Source organism: Clarias gariepinus, chromosome 16 (assembly GCF_024256425.1).
Source record: "Clarias gariepinus isolate MV-2021 ecotype Netherlands chromosome 16, CGAR_prim_01v2, whole genome shotgun sequence".
Lineage (NCBI taxonomy): Eukaryota > Metazoa > Chordata > Actinopteri > Siluriformes > Clariidae > Clarias > Clarias gariepinus.
This window is the reverse complement of record NC_071115.1, coordinates 1252501-1270763: the sequence shown is the minus strand read 5'-3', so window position 1 is coordinate 1270763 and position 18263 is coordinate 1252501. Positions and strand designations below refer to the sequence as shown.

General features: G+C 39.2%; 3 protein-coding genes across 3 annotated transcripts in view; 2 read left to right on the top strand and 1 right to left on the bottom strand.

Moving 5' to 3' along the window:
* The first annotated feature begins 983 nt into the window (after positions 1-983).
* On the top strand, positions 984-6114 carry LOC128544580 (claudin-4-like). Its single transcript, XM_053514793.1, has 3 exons — positions 984-1124; positions 4269-4401; positions 5599-6114. Exons 2-3 carry the CDS (start codon positions 4270-4272, stop codon positions 6106-6108), a joined length of 642 nt encoding a protein of 213 aa, XP_053370768.1. The 5' UTR covers positions 984-1124; position 4269; the 3' UTR covers positions 6109-6114.
* Positions 6115-9418: 3304 nt separating this feature from the next.
* LOC128544496 (claudin-4-like) lies at positions 9419-11486 on the top strand. The gene is made up of 3 exons (XM_053514643.1): positions 9419-9529; positions 10224-10353; positions 10496-11486. The coding sequence occupies exons 2-3, from the start codon at positions 10225-10227 to the stop codon at positions 10931-10933; spliced, it is 567 nt and encodes a 188-aa protein (XP_053370618.1). The 5' UTR covers positions 9419-9529; position 10224; the 3' UTR covers positions 10934-11486.
* A 4682-nt stretch (positions 11487-16168) lies between these two features.
* The window catches only part of coro1a (coronin, actin binding protein, 1A), an 11355-nt gene continuing 9260 nt past the window's right edge, over positions 16169-18263 (bottom strand). The window contains exons 7-11 of the mRNA XM_053514642.1: positions 17639-17743; positions 17309-17454; positions 17175-17232; positions 16573-16788; positions 16169-16467 (exon numbers count right to left, since the gene is read on the bottom strand). Coding sequence (XP_053370617.1) covers positions 16375-16467; positions 16573-16788; positions 17175-17232; positions 17309-17454; positions 17639-17743 — 618 coding nt within the window. The 3' untranslated portion in view covers positions 16169-16374. The remainder of the gene's footprint in view (positions 16468-16572; positions 16789-17174; positions 17233-17308; positions 17455-17638; positions 17744-18263) is intronic.

Here is an 18263-nt window from a genome sequence, read left to right as displayed (position 1 = left end):
GTTTGGTTAAAAATGAATGTTTTAAGCAAACCTATTAAATAAATCTTGTTTAATTATCTTGCTTTATGTGAATGGTTTTATAAGACTTTATGATATATTTTATCATAACAATTTTATTAATGTAAATTTAGCTAAATCATCAAAACAGTAATCTATTTAAATAAAAGAGAGGTTTTATCTTTCAACACCTGCACCAATAGATATTAATTAGAAAAGATAAAGTGAATATTTTTACTGGGATTAGTTCATATTTTCACTTTGGCTGAAATAACAGCGCTGAAGTGGTATAAGTGAATTTTAACACGCTGGAGTGGTTTTAAGACAAAACTTCATCTTTATCCTTTGATCTACTTTTTCCATTTCTCATCTGTGATTCACTCTCCGATTACCGAACAGGGAGTGTATTTGTCTGAGCACCAAAGAAGGACAACTTAGTGTAAACAAGGCGTAAGATACTCAACCTTACAGAATGGGATTTCTTTGTATTAATAAGTTAGACAGAGAGTTCTGCTGTACAGAGAGACACACAGACATGGACGTGGGCTTCAACCCCAAATAATCATAATAATAATAATAATAATAATAATATCTAATAATTAATTATAACTGATTACATTAAAGCTTAAACCTATTAACTATTTTTATAAACTCTTCACCCCTCAATGATGTGTACTAACGCTAGTAAATAATAAGCCAGTTTAAATGTACATTGTTTTATTTAACATCGCACTAAAAGTAAACAATCCAGAATGTCTTTCTCCACTTCCCCTTAAAAATCCCACCATGTCGATGCAAACATGTGATCCTGAGAACGTGTGAGCACGTCTAAGCCACAAAACTCGTCATAGTTTTGTAAGCAAAAATGTCAAGAACTAAAAAAGGCAGCGTTTCTGATTGCATAACAAGAATGTGAGGAGGTGAGGAGGCTGAAACTGTGGACAAGTCTAGTCTGGTTTGGAGAAGAAAAAGAAGCTACTCTTCCCCTCTTCCTCTTCATTCCTCTACAAAAGGGTTGGTCCTCCATCACTCCTTCATCAGACACCCGAGCGAGAGACGCCAACAAGGACAGAGCAGAAGAACTTAAACAAGAACTTACATCTACACTCTTCAGAGACTTCTAAAAGGTTTGGACTTTATTTAAATGTATATGTTTATTTTTATTTTATTTATGCAAAAGAAGGAAAAATTATAGCAAATTCAACCGTTTTGTATAAAATCGTTTTTTGTACAAAATGTGAAAACAAAAATCCTTCCTTTAAAAAGTTTTATTTGTTGCATAAATGTTTGCATATTAACATTAGAATTTTAATGCTGGTCCAAAAACAAACGAAAGTCAGTTTTTATTTTCTGTTTTTATTTTTTAAATAATTATAAAATCAACAGATTTAGTTACAAGAAGGTAAATTGAAGGTTTGAATTATGACTTACGTTTTAAACGTGTGATTAATCTGAAAATGTTTTTATTTCAAACTTATTATTTTAAACCTTTTTCACTAATTTTATGTTTTTTTTATATTATACTTTTAATATTAATAATAATTAATATACTTTTAAAAGTAATAATTATTGCCCTTGTTACATTTCTATTAACATTTAACAACATATATTTACTCTTATACATTTTAAAACATTTTCAAACGGACCCCTATTTTTTTCTGGACAAATATTTTATTTTTTTATTTATTTTTTTTTTTACCAGTAATAAAACAAGGCCTCAGGCTTGCGCACTGCATTATAATCATGTTTTTAGTCCTCTGTACAGCTGTTGAGCAAACGTCCATAGAGAGCATCAGTAATTACAGGTAGTCAGTGTGTTTCGCTCACCGCACGCCACCTCGCCTTGCGCAAACAGACACAAAGAATAACTTAAGGCGGGAAAGAGTAACACTTATGTACGTGGATTTCTGATGATCCCTCAGATCCCAGAATTAATTTCAGGTGTTGTAATAACACCATGAATCACAGTGTTTTTCAGTGTGATGCGTTTCCACACCCACAACTCCACACAGCTACAGGGTTTTTAATGGATCTGGGTGTGACCTGGTCGTAGCGTAGAGTTGGACTCCAGATGAGATCGAGGAAAAAAAAAGAGGGTAAAAGCAAGTCAGGACGTGTCAGGAGTCCCCGTCCAAAGCTCAGTGTTTTTAAGATGGTGTTTTTCTAAAAATGTAGCCAGAAGGCAGAAAATCCTGCATGGGCTTGTTCACGAGGAGGGCAAAGATACTCAGGCATGCAATGGTGCAGTAACGTGTGTGTGTGTGTGTGTGTGTGTGTGTGTGTGTGTGTGCATGTCACGGAACACAGATTTTATCCACTAAAACCGCACAGGATTAAAAGAAACCCTCATCTTCTCCTGCTGAAAAACATCATGATAAAAAGAATTTGATGAGATCAAATCTCTTAAAAACATCAAACGAATATACAGTAGGTTTGTTTCTTAACTTAAAAAAAAGAAAAAAATAATAAAACAAATCATTGAAGAAAATGATAATTTAGACTAGATTAATTCTTTATTTAGATGCATAAAACATTTAAAAGAAATAAAATCTTACACTTATATAAGAATTGATCTTTTTTTTTTTACACAGGATATTTTAGTATCATTATCTTGATATTCATAATCTTTATTCCTATATATATATATATATATATATATATATATAATTTTTTAAGCTTTAAAATGTCTTGGGCTACTGGCAGATTTGCTTCAAACTAAAATGAATACGATTAGGAAAAAAAGGACAAAATAAATTCAAGTCTAAAACGAGTAAGAATGGTTAGAAATATTTTAATCTGATAATAGGAAATGCCTCTAGATGTATTTAATATATTAAAGGGGTTATTTGCATCGTGTCACTATTTATTGCAAAACAACAACAACAAATGTTAAGCGTTAAACAAATATACAATTATTAAACTATTTGTAGATCTGTATACTTATTTTACACATTGAGGTTGGAAATACATCAGTTAAAGAGTTAAACAGCAAGTCAACATTTATATAGTAAATGTAGTATATTAGTCGAATTATTGAATTGTATTAGTAAATTTGTATACAAATATATGTTTAGTAGTTTTATATCCTATATTACAAACTCTTAAAGAAGGGTTTTTTTTTGTTAATGAATCCTGTTAATAAACAGTCACAGTCTTTAATTCATGTTCTTCTGTTTATTCTCTAGTTTTTTATTTTTTTTTTACAAGAATCATTGGTTTGTTTGTTAGTTTTTTCCTTATTTTTAACAAACACTCTGCACTTGGAATTATTTATCCTCGAGAGTTTATTCAGATTTGGTTTTCTGTCAGCGATAAGGGTTTGTGTGGGTGTGTGTTTGGTACATTAAGGCCCACGCTCAGGGCATTGTGTGTGTGTGTGTGTGTGTGTGTGTGTGTGTGTGTGTGTGTGTGTGTGTGTGTGTTTGCAGGTTAGGACGTGTTTCTTTGTGTGTTCAGTGTTTTTTTTTGTCATGTTCCCTCCTAAACTTGTGCAACTTGAGATGAAAATTTATATTGAAGTTAATATTTATTCACACAACCAGACTGTAATAACAAATATGCTAAAACTTAACAATGATAAAAAAGTTTTTTGTTTATTAACATTTTTTAAATCCATTTCATTTCACTCAAACCTGCCTCACAGCGTTCTTCCACAAATCTATTGTACCACAAGGCAAAATTATTCAGGATTTAAAAACTACATAAATAATTTAGGGTGATGAAACAAAGGGGAAATTATTGGCACATGTTTCATCCAGGACGTGATGTTTCTTGATGTAAAAAAAATGACATTCATTTATAATTTAACATCAAATTCAGAAGATCTTTAAATAACGGAGTTGAAATTCTTATGTTAATGATTTGTAGAAAAGTATGACCTGGGTAAGAATTTTTGTCTCCCTGCTTTCTGTAAAATCTTGTTTAGAAACGTTTAACCTACACACATTAAAGTGAAATGAAAATATTAACAAATCCAAACAATGTTTATTTTACTGTATTATAATTAATCGATTTATTTTTTTCATTTGATTTTTATTTTAGATTGTCTTTTACAATAAACATGTTATTGCATGTAACTGTATAATCCCATTTTAATAATTTGTAATTATTTGCTCACAACCTCAAAAGGTCCAACATTAATAACCCCAGAAGCAAAGAAAAAAAAAATCCTGATATCTTCTAATTTTTACTTCTGTGTATCCTCCCTCAGTATTGTTTAAAAGCAGTACATTACGCTGAGTGTCCTCTCTCTCTCTCTCTCTCTCCTGCAGGATGGGTTCATCAGGAATACAGATCGTGTGTGTGGGTTTGGGACTTCTCGGTCTCATCGGTGCCATCGTCACTTGTGTCCTCCCGGCCTGGAAGGTTTCCTCCTTTACGGGACAGAACATCATCACTGCACAGGTAGGCACTCACACACACACACACACACACACACACACACACACACACACACACACACACACACAAAGTCAGTATTGCAGTTCAGACAGAAGCTCTGCAGGTTTGCACACGTCTGAGCTCCATGGTGTGTAACTGCACCTGTGGATTACAGCTCAGGTGTGTTTAAGTCGCTCAGGGGCCTCGTGTGTCTGATTTTATGTGTTTTATGTGTTTATTGTTGAATACATTGATACAATATGTCAAAGTGAAACAGATAAATAAACAAATAAATATAAACACAACATCACTTTCATGGTTGCACAATCTAGCTATTCAGTTTTTTTTTATGTTGAAGTGTGTAGACATTTTTTTACCCCTTCCCCAACGTCACCCCCCCCCCGCCCCCACCCCACCACACACACACACACCAGACATTAACATGGTAAACATTTGTTAGTGTGGTATATAAAGGGAAAAAGTAGACCTAGACCTAGAAGGGTTACGTAAGATGAATCAGATAATTTGAATCAGGTAGGGAGAATCAGGTAGGGTGACTCAGGTAGGGAGAATCAGGTAGGGAGAATCAGGTAGGGAGAATCAGGTAGGGAGAATCAGGTAGGGAGAATCAGGTAGGGTGAATCAGGTAGGGAGAATCAGGTAGGGTGACTCAGGTAGGGAGAATCAGGTAGGGAGAATCAGGTAGGGTGAATCAGGTAGGGAGAATCAGGTAGGGTGACTCAGGTAGGGAGAATCAGGTAGGGAGAATCAGGTAGGGAGAATCAGGTAGGGTGAATCAGGTAGGGAGAATCAGGTAGGGTGAATCAGGTAGGGAGAATCAGGTAGGGAGAATCAGGTAGGGAGAATCAGGTAGGGAGAATCAGGTAGGGTGAATCAGGTAGGGAGAATCAGGTAGGGTGAATCAGGTAGGGAGAATCAGGTAGGGAGAATCAGGTAGGGTGAATCAGGTGATCATGTAACATGAATTAAATGATCACAGTCAGTTTTGTTAATTAGGATAAATTCAATTAAGTGAAGAGAATCAACTGAAAAATCAAATGTGATGAATTCAGTTTAATACGGTGAATCAAATGAGGTAAATTTGTTGAGTGCTAAAGGAAGAAGCCAACAGTTCTGTTGCTGTAGTGAAGGGTTCAGTGTGCAAAAATTGAGTGATATGTGTAACTCACCTTCTGTGTGTGTGTGTGTGTGTGTGCGCAGTCTCAGCAGGAAGGCCTGTGGATGGAGTGTGTGGTCCAGAGCACGGGCCAGCAGCAGTGTAAATCCTATGACTCACTGCTGGTCCTGAGCTCCGACATCCAGGCGGCCCGTGCCATGACCATCATTTGCTGCATGCTGTCGGCGATCTCCCTGCTGGTGCTGTTCGCCGGCGCCGAGTTCACCACGTGTGTCGAAAACGAGGACATCAAGCCAAAGATCTGCATAGCGGCGGGCGTGGGTCTGCTCCTAGCCGGGCTGCTGCTCATCATCCCCGTCAGCTGGACCGCCAACAACATCGTGCAGAACTTCAACAACCCTCTGGCGAACCCGGCGAACCGCCGAGAGCTCGGTACATGCATCTTCATCGGCTGGGCCGGGGGAGTGATCCTCCTGCTGGCTGGAGGTCTGTTGTGCTGCTTCAGCTGCCCGAGCTCAGGGGGGTCCGGAGGCACAGCTAAGTACTACAGCAACAGCCACAGCGCCTCGGCTCCGTCTAAAAACTACGTCTAGACACAGCAGAGCAATAAATATTGTAATTAAAAAGGGGTGGGGCATTCAGAATGAACACTGTAATATAATCCGAAATAATAAGATCATTAATGTTATGCTATGTGTTTATAGATAATTGTGTCATAAATATGACTTTAAAACATGATGGATTTTTTCAATTTTCATCACAAAAAAAATGTCTTTATTTTCATTTACACGTGTTTATTCTTTTTAAATATGAGGGATAAAATAAAAAATTATGTCTCAGTGTTTGTTTTAATGAAAGATATAATCAGAAGAATTGTTTAAAAGTGGTGAACTGATGTATTTTAGAACTTTTTCCTTTATTTGGAGTCTTTAAGTCTGTAATGTTTTGGGTGAACCTGTGTGTTAGAGCAGCTGAAGTGAACGCCGAAGTTTCGGTGAGACACAAGACACGTGATAAGCTGTGTATAATGTTGCTTTGTTATATATAAAAAAAATAAAACTAACATCATGGCTTTGCTTTTTATATTTTATTAAAATTAGAAATACTTTACAAAATACTTATCGTGTTATACATGTGATCATTTGGAGTTTTTTATTAAGATGGTGGTCCAGTATTACTGTTTTATTATAAGGTTGTAAAATAATTGCAATAAACTTAGTGAAAAGAGACAGAGCATGAGAAATACTTTATAACTATTAGACATTTTGTAATTATTTTATGTAACATTTAAAAAACAAATGAGGACCTGAGGATCACAGGGGGACTGAAGTTGACTTCAAAGTTAAAAAGATGAGTCAGTTTTTTAAACCTAGAGCTGAACTTGATTTTTCTCTAAAGAACATTTAGAGAATTGATATCACTTGTGTAGATACGGGTTAATTTTTCCTCTAGATTTATGAAAACTAGTCCTGGGGCGCGGTAAGAAACTATAGGCTACTTTTGGGAGGAACCCTTGAAAATTTAAAGCCACAATGAAAAAATTAACCAATAATTATCTTAATAAAAAGAAAAACACAGAAGAGCAAATGGGCAATCTTAATGCGGTTAAGGTCTCCATCCAACTATGTGTTTTATAGTTCTTAAACCAATTTTAGTTTCTCTGCTTGATGTAGGACAATAATTTGACCCTCTGAAACAAAGGAACATCTTTGCCATGACCGCAGGATGTGTCTTCTGACGTGGTTGTTTAGGAAATGAGAAGCTCCTCACTGCATCAGTTTAGGTTCAATAACATGTTGCAGCTGAACCGTATGAATCACTGCAGTAATGATCCAACAGGAGCCTCTGAACTATTCGCTTGGTTACAACCAGGTGTGTTTTTTTGGCCGAGCAGAGTGTGTACATACAAATACTGTACATTCAGAAAACCTTTAAGTTTGGACATGTAGTATATGGTTTTTTTTTTTATAAAGGATAATATAATTTTTTTGTTTATTTGATTGAAGATCCAACAAATTTCAACAGTAGCTTTTGCAGCTACATTTCACAAGCCTTTTGCAATCTTAAGCAATGTTTTAACATAAAAAAAAGCATAAACAGCTCAGGAAAAGAGAGAGAGAGAGAGAGAGAGAGAGAGAGAGTGAAAAACAGATCATTAATTCACCTCCTACTCATCAAAATCACTTTCTCCCTTTTCTCCTTCTGTCTTCATCATCAGGAACTGATCTGAACCTTCATCCCCAGCACCAGCTCCAGGTACAGTGTTCAGATTCAACACAGTGGTACTGTACATTCATCAGACTGTGTTATTAAGCTAGAACAATACTCTAATTTCTGCGTTTGTGTTAGTGTTAGTGTTTGAGGGGGGGTGTTTGGTGGAGGGGGTTGGAGCTACTTATCACAGTGTGGGAACAAGATACTAAGGTAACAACCATGTGTGGTCCTGAGATGTTTCGCAACTCATTGCATTTACAGTAGCCTCTTAAACTAAAGACAAATTTAATGAGACCATTTGCGTTCCAGATGTAACAGGATGATTGTTGGCTTGTAGTTATGCTGTGTGTCAGTAAGTAAAAGGGTAATAAGGAATGTAGACTAACAGCCAAAAAACAAACTCAATTTAAATTTGTCTTTCGTTTACAAGAGGCTACTGTAAATGCAATAAAACATCTCAGGACCACACATAGTTGAAAACTTAAAGGTTTTCTGGGCGCAACGTGCCGTGAGACTCTTTTGTGCTTTGTTTATTGGACTTCATTTCCCAGGATGCACCTGGGTCAGGTGATGGGTGCACTCACCTGAACTGAGATGGCTTATTAGTTTTGGTATAAATAGGCTACCTAACTTAAGTTTGTTTTGCACCTGTTTTCTTTTCTCCTGGGCCTGTTCTGTTAAGTTAAGCCTGCATCGGTTTTGTCAAACTGTTCTGTTGGAATTCTTGTTTGCCACATTATCTCAATTTGTTTTGTTTATGTTTTAGAGTAATGCTTGTTTATGTTTTTTTTTGTATTATTTTAAAAACATTTTAAATCTCAACCTGGCCCGCAACCCCACCACAAGCACACAGTGGCATAGCGGAGGGGCCTCCCCTAAATGTTTTTTTTTGATTGGATCGTTTTATAAAACACCAGCTCTCTGCGCTTCCATCTCCTTAAGGCTCGCGTTTCGCTTCCGCATTCCTACCAGGTTCACGCTGAACACAAAGCTCTCGCGCCGGCTCCGTGCGATCCCGCATTCCAGCTAAGAAACAAAGCAGCGAGCAACTCAGGGCCAAGAGCGTTAAACTAGCAGGAGCTTCCTTCAACCCCACTCCCACCCCCCCGCACTTAGATTCATCATGACCTCACAAATCCCCTACAGTATAATTTGGCTACAGTAAAAGCATTGTCCCTCCGACGCTGATGCTCCCTTGGCTAAACATGTGCGCAGCCTATCTGCATGGGTTCAGCAGGGGACTCAAATGTTAGGGTTTATTAAAGGGCCGGCGCTCCTCCTTTCAGGATCGTTTACGGGTGTCACTGCGGGTCATTAAGTTGATGAGGCCCTGCAGGTCGGACAGAAGCTCTCGGGCCGCGAGCTCGTTCTTGATTGAGTCTGAGATTCCATTATGGAGGGCTTTTTCATCCCAGCCACATGAGGGAGCCAGAGTTTGAAAATCTATGGCATAATCGCGGACGGAGCGGGGTCTCTGGCGTAGCTAAAGTATTTGTCCTGCCACCTGGTATCCTGTGAATAAACAGTCGAAAAATCTCATCAGTGAAGGCTTTATATCTGAAGCAAGAATGAACCTGGGCATCCCACAATGCTGTTCCCCACTCCCTTGCACTTCCTGAGGGGAGAGAAATTATATAAGCGATCTTGGATCGTTCAGTGGGAAATGACGCAGCCTGCAGTTCGAGGAAACGGAGCTGCCCTGGAATGCGGAAGTGTGGAGCGCGACCCTTGCAAGGAGATGGAAGCGCAGAGAGTCTGTGTGGATCTGATCTGAACCTTCATCCCCAGCACCAGCTCCAGGTACAGTGTTCGGATTCAACACAGTGGTACTGTACATTCATCAGACTGTGTTATTACACACAAGTCCTTCAGTTTGAGTGTTGCATGAACCAGGGATGCTGAATTTTACAGAAGAGAAGTGACGCAGGCTAATCTTAATATATGATAATAATATGATCTGTAAGTGACAGGGCCACTGGGGGCTCAGTGGTAGGTGTCTCACCGACCACGCAAAACGCGCGGGCTCGATTCCCAGCTAGTGCCTAAAACTTAGCCACTGGAGTAGTAGTGCCGGTCCCAAGACCAGATAAAATGGGAGGGTCGTGTCAGGAAGGGCATGCGGTGTAAAACCTGTGCCAAGCTTGTGCGCGCGGACTGGATGGTCAGTCGGACTGGGAGCAGCTGAAAGAACAACAACAACAACATTTACTGTATGTGACAATAATAAGCTACATGAAAATCTCCAGCTTTAAAAGAAACATTATGTTTAGATATAAAAAGGTCGTTAAAAGCATCCTTCGTCTGTCCGTCTCTCTCTCTCTCTCTCTCTCTCTCTTGCATTCTCTCTATCCCCCCAATCTCTAAACATGTTTCTCCAAAACTAACAGCGTCAGGCAGGCCTAGCATCATTTTACTACTCACTCATTCTCACTGAGCGATTATAGACAGCACATTACATGCTCCGTTCCGTCCTTCTTCACTCTCTGTCCTACAGGATGGGATCGAAACAGCTCCATGTCGTGTGTATGGGTTTGGGACTTCTGGGTTTCATTGCTGCCGTCATCACCTGCGCCGCCCCCAGCTGGAGGGTCTCCTACCATTATATACAACCCATCCGTAAAGAGGTGCACACACACACACACACACAGCAGAAATAGAACAACACACCGTACAGTGTGTGTAAGAAGTGAGAGATGTAGTTCAGACCGTGCTGTAGGTTGAAACATGTCTAAACTCCAAAATGTGTGTGTGTGTGTGTGTGTGTAGTTGCATGTAGGTCTGTGGATGGAGTGTTTGTACCAGAGCACTGGTGAGAACGTGTGTAAAGTCTACAATTCACTGCCAGCCGTGAGCGATGAAACCCACGCGGCGCGCGCCCTGACCATCCTGTGCTGCGTGGTGGCGCTGACGTCTCTGCTGGCACTCTACACCGCATACATCAAAAACAACAACCCCAAGCGATGTGTGGGCGTGGCCATGTCCTTAGCAGGCCTCATGCTCCTCATCCCCGTCAGCCTGGCGGCCAGCCAGATGTGGGGCAACAAATGGCCCGGACTGTGCATTTTTATGGGCTTTACCGGAGGAGTGCTCCTCCTGCTGGCCGGAGTGCTGCTGTGCTGCTGCAGTCACTGCTGTTCTGAGTCTCCACCAAATGCTACAACCACCACCACAGCGGTAGCCATGTCTCAGCTCCAGCTTTCGTAAAAAAGAAAAAATTCAACTAGAACTTTGTCCATGTGTTAGTATGAAAATGTTATAATAAAAAGGGGCGGGGCTTTCCAGAACATGGATTCAACTAATTGTCGCAAACACAAAGCAAGTTTATTCGAATTACATTTACAGCATTTAGCAGAGGGCCTTATCCAGAGCGACTTACATTTTCATCTCATTATACACCTGAGCAGTTGAGGGCCTTGATCAGACTCGTGGTGGTGGGGCTCGAACCCCGGACCTTAAGCACTGAGCTCCCCCTGCTTCAAAATCATGAAAATCTAAATTAAATACCCTTAAAACTTAACGGTTTCATTAGAAAGTGTTCATTTTGTTTAGACTGTTTTTAAGACATCAGGTTGTATATGCTGTAGGTGTACATACTGGACGAGCAGATGTTTCTACTCTTATTTGACAGCTTTTAGCTTCAACTGTTATTAACAAGTCAGAATACTGTCGAAAAGGCACTGCGTGAGACACTGTGTGTGTGATTACGGGTGTATAATGTTGCTTTGCTAAAACATATTAAAATTAACTTCCCTGATTGTTTAAATGCGACTGATTTGTTCATCTGACATGAGACGTGGAAACAAAAACAATCTGATGGATTAAGGGGAACTTTCTAGTGTGTGTTCAACATGGAGCAACGATTTCAGAATAAATACAGAACTGAACGCACTCATGGGTGAGCACCTGACTGTGTGTGTGTGTGTGTGTGTGTGTGTAATTTTCTTCTCCACATCCTTCCCCACTCTCTCCACGGTTTCTCCTCCACAGCTCTGGTGTAGAACTGAAATCTCCTTAAACACTAAATACAGGATACGGTTAATTTTCAGTAACTTACACCCGGGAAATAATCACAATTGAGTCCACTGGGTACGATAGAGTACAATAGAGATACTCTTATTTCTATTGGTCTACAATGTCTTCACAATTCGACGTTTTTAATCCCGAAGCCGAGTTGGCCGAGTGAGATCCTGAGGGAGAACAGAGGACGCGACCCGAAGCGGCGGCCCCGGGGGGAAACGAGCCGGTGTTCAGTCGCTGGGGAACAAACTCGTTGACCTCAGGGTAAAGATAAGCATTTCACTGCATACCGTACTGTCTATGACTGTGTATGTGACAAATAAAATTTGAATTTCAATTTGAAATTGAAGAGATACAGGCCTTATACAGTAAGTCCCCTACATATGAACATTCGAGTTACAAACTTTAAAAATGCATTCACATATCTTAAATCACAGGAGTTACATCACATGTCCGGCGTACATTATCACGTGTGTGTAGCGTGCATCCCGGGATGTCTGGAAGCGAGCGTAAAAGCAGCGGTGATGAAGCTGGTACTGCTGAAGGGCCAGGCAATAACGATGGAGAAAAAAGTGAAAATAATCGAGAAAATGGAGCGAGGTCAAAAGATGGCAGGCATGGCTGGTTCTTTTAGCATGAATCGTTCAACCATCGGCGAGAATCTAAAGAACAAGGACAAGATCATGGAACATGTTATTTTCATACTGTGTATAGCCGACTGTGTTAGTTTCCTAGTATGTTGTTGATGTGACAGATCGGATGTACGTAACGAGCTCTCGGCACGGAACTCATTTTGTACGTTGAGGATTACTGTAGGTGAGAAGTGGATGTCCACAAACACCATCATTGGTTTACTGACCAAGGCACACCTCACATGATGCTGGCTCTCCTGTGTATTAAGACCTTTGGAAGGAACGGACACTTTAGCACCCTGAGGATCTTAAGGCACCCCAGAGTTGGGTAGAGAATCCAGAATGTGTTTCATATCTGAGGATTATCAGAGCTGACTCAAGGCTGATCACTAGGTAAGAACTCTCCTTTAACACAGTCAGGTATAGGTGCAGCTAATTGTCTTTGATTATAATAGAGATTTTGCTCTTTGTCTCCCTCTGGTGGCACAAGCCAGCATAACAACACCTCGTCTAGTGATGACACTCTAGTTTCAAAAATTCAAATTCAAATTTTATTTGTCACGTACACAGTCATACACACGACTACCAGTGACCTTAAAATAAAAACTTAAACATAAGAATAAATATAAATAAAAGGTAATACGGTAGAAAATAAAGTTAACTGGTAAAATATACTGTACAAGTAAAAATAAAGATATATTGCAGTAAAAGAAATATTGCAGGAAAATGAAATTAACTAGTAAAATTAAAAGTAAAGATATACTGTGCAAGTAAAAATATACTGTATATGTATATGTACTGTATATAGTTTGTTCATTAAAATTTCTTAAAATAGATTTATTTCCCTGATCCTCAGCAACATTAACACTGTTAGAATAAAAACAGGTTTCACATGAGATCAAAAAAATCTAAATCATTTATTATATTATTACTGTTTTTACATTTTATGAATAGATACAGTACAGATTACTATTCTTTATTATGCAATATATTGACTACTACTACTACTAATAATAATAATAGTAATAATATTAGTAATGTATTTTAGAATAACACATATTTTAAAACAGTGTATTTTTTCTTTTTTTATTGTTGTAGTGTTTACAGTTTACAGTGTAACTTAACTCTGACTTCTTTATTAATATTTTAAAATAAGAAATCATGTAAGAAAATATGATGCCTTTAATATATTTTAATCTGTTATTCTAGTAATTTTGTATTTCACCTCTCGGGTTAATATTCATTCATTTTGCAAATGTACGTAAAATTAGATTAAGTTTTGCAGCTTCATGAAGAATTTTTTTAAAATGTAGTTCATATAAAAACATACAATCCTCTGTCATGTCCAGTTTGGACTTAAAATTAAATTTGAAATGTATACAGAATTTTTACATAACATTTAAAAAAAATGCTCATCCCATCAGTTTTTCTTCTTCTCTTTTACTTTATGTTTAGGATTCATCAACTTCGTGTGTTTCTGAATTCCAGCCTCCAGGTCTGAACAAGCTGCTGCAGGTTTAACATGATAGATTGGTGTATATATGTGTGTGTGTGTGTGTGTGTGTGTGTACATGTGCTGTACATGTCCGGTATGTAGGGGTATGAGGGGTGTATTCTATCTGTCCCACACTGTACACTGAGTAGCTGGAGGAAACCCACCGCGCAGGGTCAGATCCTGCAAGAACGTTCTGAAATGATTTCTACAATAAACAAAAACAGGATTTGGCGCGACAACCGGCTATAAAATCATCAGGAGACACGCGGGGACATTTTTAGATGATTTTCTTTCAGCATGTTGGAGAAACTCTTTTGTTGTTGCTGCTGGTAAATTTAATATTTGGAAATATTAATCTAGTGACTCACTTACATCAACACACAACATCTCTACACACATCTGTAATATAGCACAACTTCTATTAGCTTTAAAAATATATATTTTTTTGTGATTTAATGCTGCTATTAAGGAAAGTAATAATAAACAATTACACAGCGTAATGTTAAAATGTAAATAATAATAATCCAGGATTGAATATACTGTATTTAAAGTAAACACACTTTTTTCTGTTTGATGTTAATAAGTATTTTTTTACATTAAAAACTTGCACACTTACAGTAATTGCTTAAAATTTGCTTATTTTATTTAGCATGTTACATTTCTCTTTATTTATTAATGTTCCTTAGCATTTACTGTATAAAAATCATTAAACCTTTAAAAAACAAGTATTAAAGTTTTTTGTTTCTCAGAATCACATCACACTGAGAGCTGAGCGAATGATCAAGTCGCGTATGATGTTTAATAAACTCGTGCTCAGCTTTTTTTGGGGTTTAAAAATTAAAGTTAAAAATATTTCATTTTTTCCTCATGTTTGTTTAAATGTTGTCGTCTTTCCCTCCAGTGGGTTCTCTCGTCCAAAGTTCGGCTTTACACCGAGATTCTGTCTCTCCTGTTACTGATGGACGCGTCCACTTGTTTTAAATCTTTATCCCCGAGGACGCCGGTGAAGTGAGAGATTAAACAAATGTCCCAACAAGTCGAACTAATCTTTTCAAGTCTTGATTAAACTCAACACCTGGATTATTCGTCACACCATAAACATTTCTCCTTCACATGTAGCTGCTCAACAGACTGAGGACTTTTAGAACTGAATCATGTCTTATGGATTTAGTTTTTTTTTTTTTATTAATAACTTTACAGATTAGACAAATTTGCAATTCAGAAGTTACTCCTGCACATTAACAATCATTAATGAATTATAATTACTGTGATGGATTGGCCCCCTGTCCAGGGTGGACCCCTCCTCATGCCCTAAGCCTCCTGAGATAGGCTCCAGGCCCCCATGACCCTGAATACAGGATAAAGCGCTATAGAAGATGATTGTGTGAATTGTGAGTGAGTGATTATAATTTTTATGAATTATTATTTCCTTTTGAAATGAATTTTTCTGCCACGGCTCACACAGGTACAAAGGGACGGCTTCAGCTTCCTCTCTGGATGTGATGGACAGATGGATGGTGCACCACTGAGACATTAAGAAGCTTGGACGCTTCCTCACACAAGAATTTCATCACACAATAGGAATTTGCGTCCAGGATCGTATCACCAGCCTTGAAGTCCTGGACCGCATCAGCATAAAGTCCATACTCATGAAGATCTAACGCAGGTGGGTGGGGCATGTCACTGCAGGGAGGAGCACCGCATGCCCAGAGCTGAGCTTCACTGGTGTGAAACCAAACCAAAGGAGCTGGAGGAGTTCGCCAAAGCTTGATCATGCTGAAGCGACATGGGCCATCAAGCTGCTGGTCAGGATCCATCAACATTGTGGAGACCTAAAGACTTGTCTTGTCACTACTACACCAGGACTGATCACAGCGACCAGCTCCAGTTCCTTCACTGCATCGGATTGGTGTTGCCGAGCGACATCGGAGTTAATCGATGAAATACAGAAAGGAAAAAAAAATCTTCTTCAAACCACATAACCTTCTATGTACTGGCAACTGACCCAACATACAGCAATAGTTAGCGTTAACATTAGCAGTCAGGCTAGCTGAAAGTTTGTTATAAGATTACATGAAATGTTTGATAAAATTGAATGACAAATTTTTATAAAAATGTCTAACTTCCTGATTTGATCAGATCCATCTCTCAGTTAAGTTTCAAATAAATCCGACCAACAGACTGGGGAAGTGCCAATACTTTGTGCACAGCAGCAGTACAGCCAGCTCTCCGTCCAACATGGCAACTCATTTACATGGACGAGTGATTTCATTTACTTTCAGACACAAGGAACAATTGTATTTAAAATACAGATGGCTTTTTATTGTCAATGTTCTAACACATATATTATTAAAATGAAGAAAAAAGAAAAATATTAAATCCCTGAAGATTAAAGATATGATGTTTATATAAAAGCTGTGACTCTCTCTCTCTCTCTCTCTCGCTCTCTCTCTCTCTCTCTCTCTCTATCTGTCCAAGCTTTTATTTTCGTTTTTTTTTCTTCAGCTCTTGGCCTCCAACTCGCTCACTCTCTTTGTCAATTGCTCGACCATCTCCCTCAACTCCTTCACCTCGCTCTGCAGAGCCTGGACATTCTGAGACAGAGACAGAGAGGACGTAAGATTATATATAGGATTATACATCAAATGTCTTTTACACTTGTGTGTGTGTGTGTGTGTGTGTGTGTGTGGTGCTCTTACCCCTCCGTTTGCGTGTCCAGGTCCTCCAGAGGCTACCGAAGTGGACATGAGGCTCTTGATGACTTTAAACTCCTTGTTCTTGGTGGTGGCGACGAAGCCGTCCTTCAGGGAGATCAGGATGGGTTTCCCCTCTTTACCCGCGAACCAATCATCAGCCTCGACTGACGGCTCCGGACCAATCGTATCGGGGTACAGGTCCTCCTGGAACAGGTCGGACTGGACCAAACACAGACACAATGGGGACGTGAACAAAGCTGAGCAGCGGGACATGGTCTGTCTGTCTGTCTGTCCGTCTGTCTGTCTGTCTGTCTGTCAAAATGTATAGCTCTTTGTCTGCCTCCCTGTCTGTCTATCTGCCTTTCTGTCTGTCCATCAGTCTGCCTCTCTATATGTCTGTCTGTCTGTCCGTCTGTCTGTCCGTCTGTCTGTCCGTCTGTCTGTCCGTCTATCTTTCCACCAGTCTGGTTTCCTGCCTTTCTATCCATCTGTTAGCCTACTTTTCTGTCTCTCCATCTGTCTGTCTGCATCTCTATCTATCTATCTATCTATCTATCTATCTATCTATCTATCTATAGATACTGTGTGTGTGTGTGTGTGTTTACCTTGCGTGGTACAGTCATGATGATGGGTTCACACTTTCTCTCATGCAGCTTATAGAATCTGCAAAAAGAGAACAGGTTAGTATCCCCTCTTCCACTCTGTGTGTGTGTGTGTGTGTGTGTGTGTGTGTGTTTACCTGGCGATCTCACACTTGTTGACCTCCAGTCCTCTCTTGGGCATGTAGCCCATTCCCTTCTGACTCTCTTTGCTGCTGTACATGGACAGATAGTGCACATACGGGGCCTCGTCTGTCACCTCGAAGTACCGAATACTGCTGTCACCCTGTCAGTACACACACACACACACACACACACACACACACACACACACACACACACACGTCCTTATAGTGAGAAATGAAAACTGCACATCATTAAATACATGTTGTTCTCAGGGTTGAGCTGTGTGTGTGTGTGTGTGTGTGTGTGTGTGTGTGTGTGTGTGTGTGTGTGTGTGATGCCCTCACCTTTCCACACAGGTAAACAATGCCCGTATCCGGATCAAAGAATGGCAGCAGAACCCCACTGCTGGTGTCGAGCTCCTGAAGATTGAGCGCCTCGTTGAAGTTGTTCTGTAACACACACACACACACACACACACACACACACACACACACACACACACACACACACACACACACAATTCAGGGCCCAGTTTCTTTCCTGTGGTTACTTTCAGGAACATTTTTACTTCTGGTTTTGGAGCAGTAATTCAGAGGACGGCCTCTAGGTGGAGCTGATGGACCAAGAGCTCGGTTTATGTGTCGCCTGCTCATGTTGTTCATCCACATAATAAAAGGTCCTTAATATAATAAGAATTTACTCTATACATCTGTACATCCATCCATCTGACTATCAGTCTTTATGTGATGTCTGCCCACGTAAATACTTTATTATTATTATTATTATTATTATTATTATTACAATACATATATGTATCCATCCATCCATCCATCCATACTTTCACTCATCCATTCCTATCTCCATCCATCCATCAATTCACATATCTCTCTTCATCAATCTCTCCATCTATTCATATATCTATCTATCAATCCATTTATCCACCCATCCACCCCTTCATAACTCCCATCA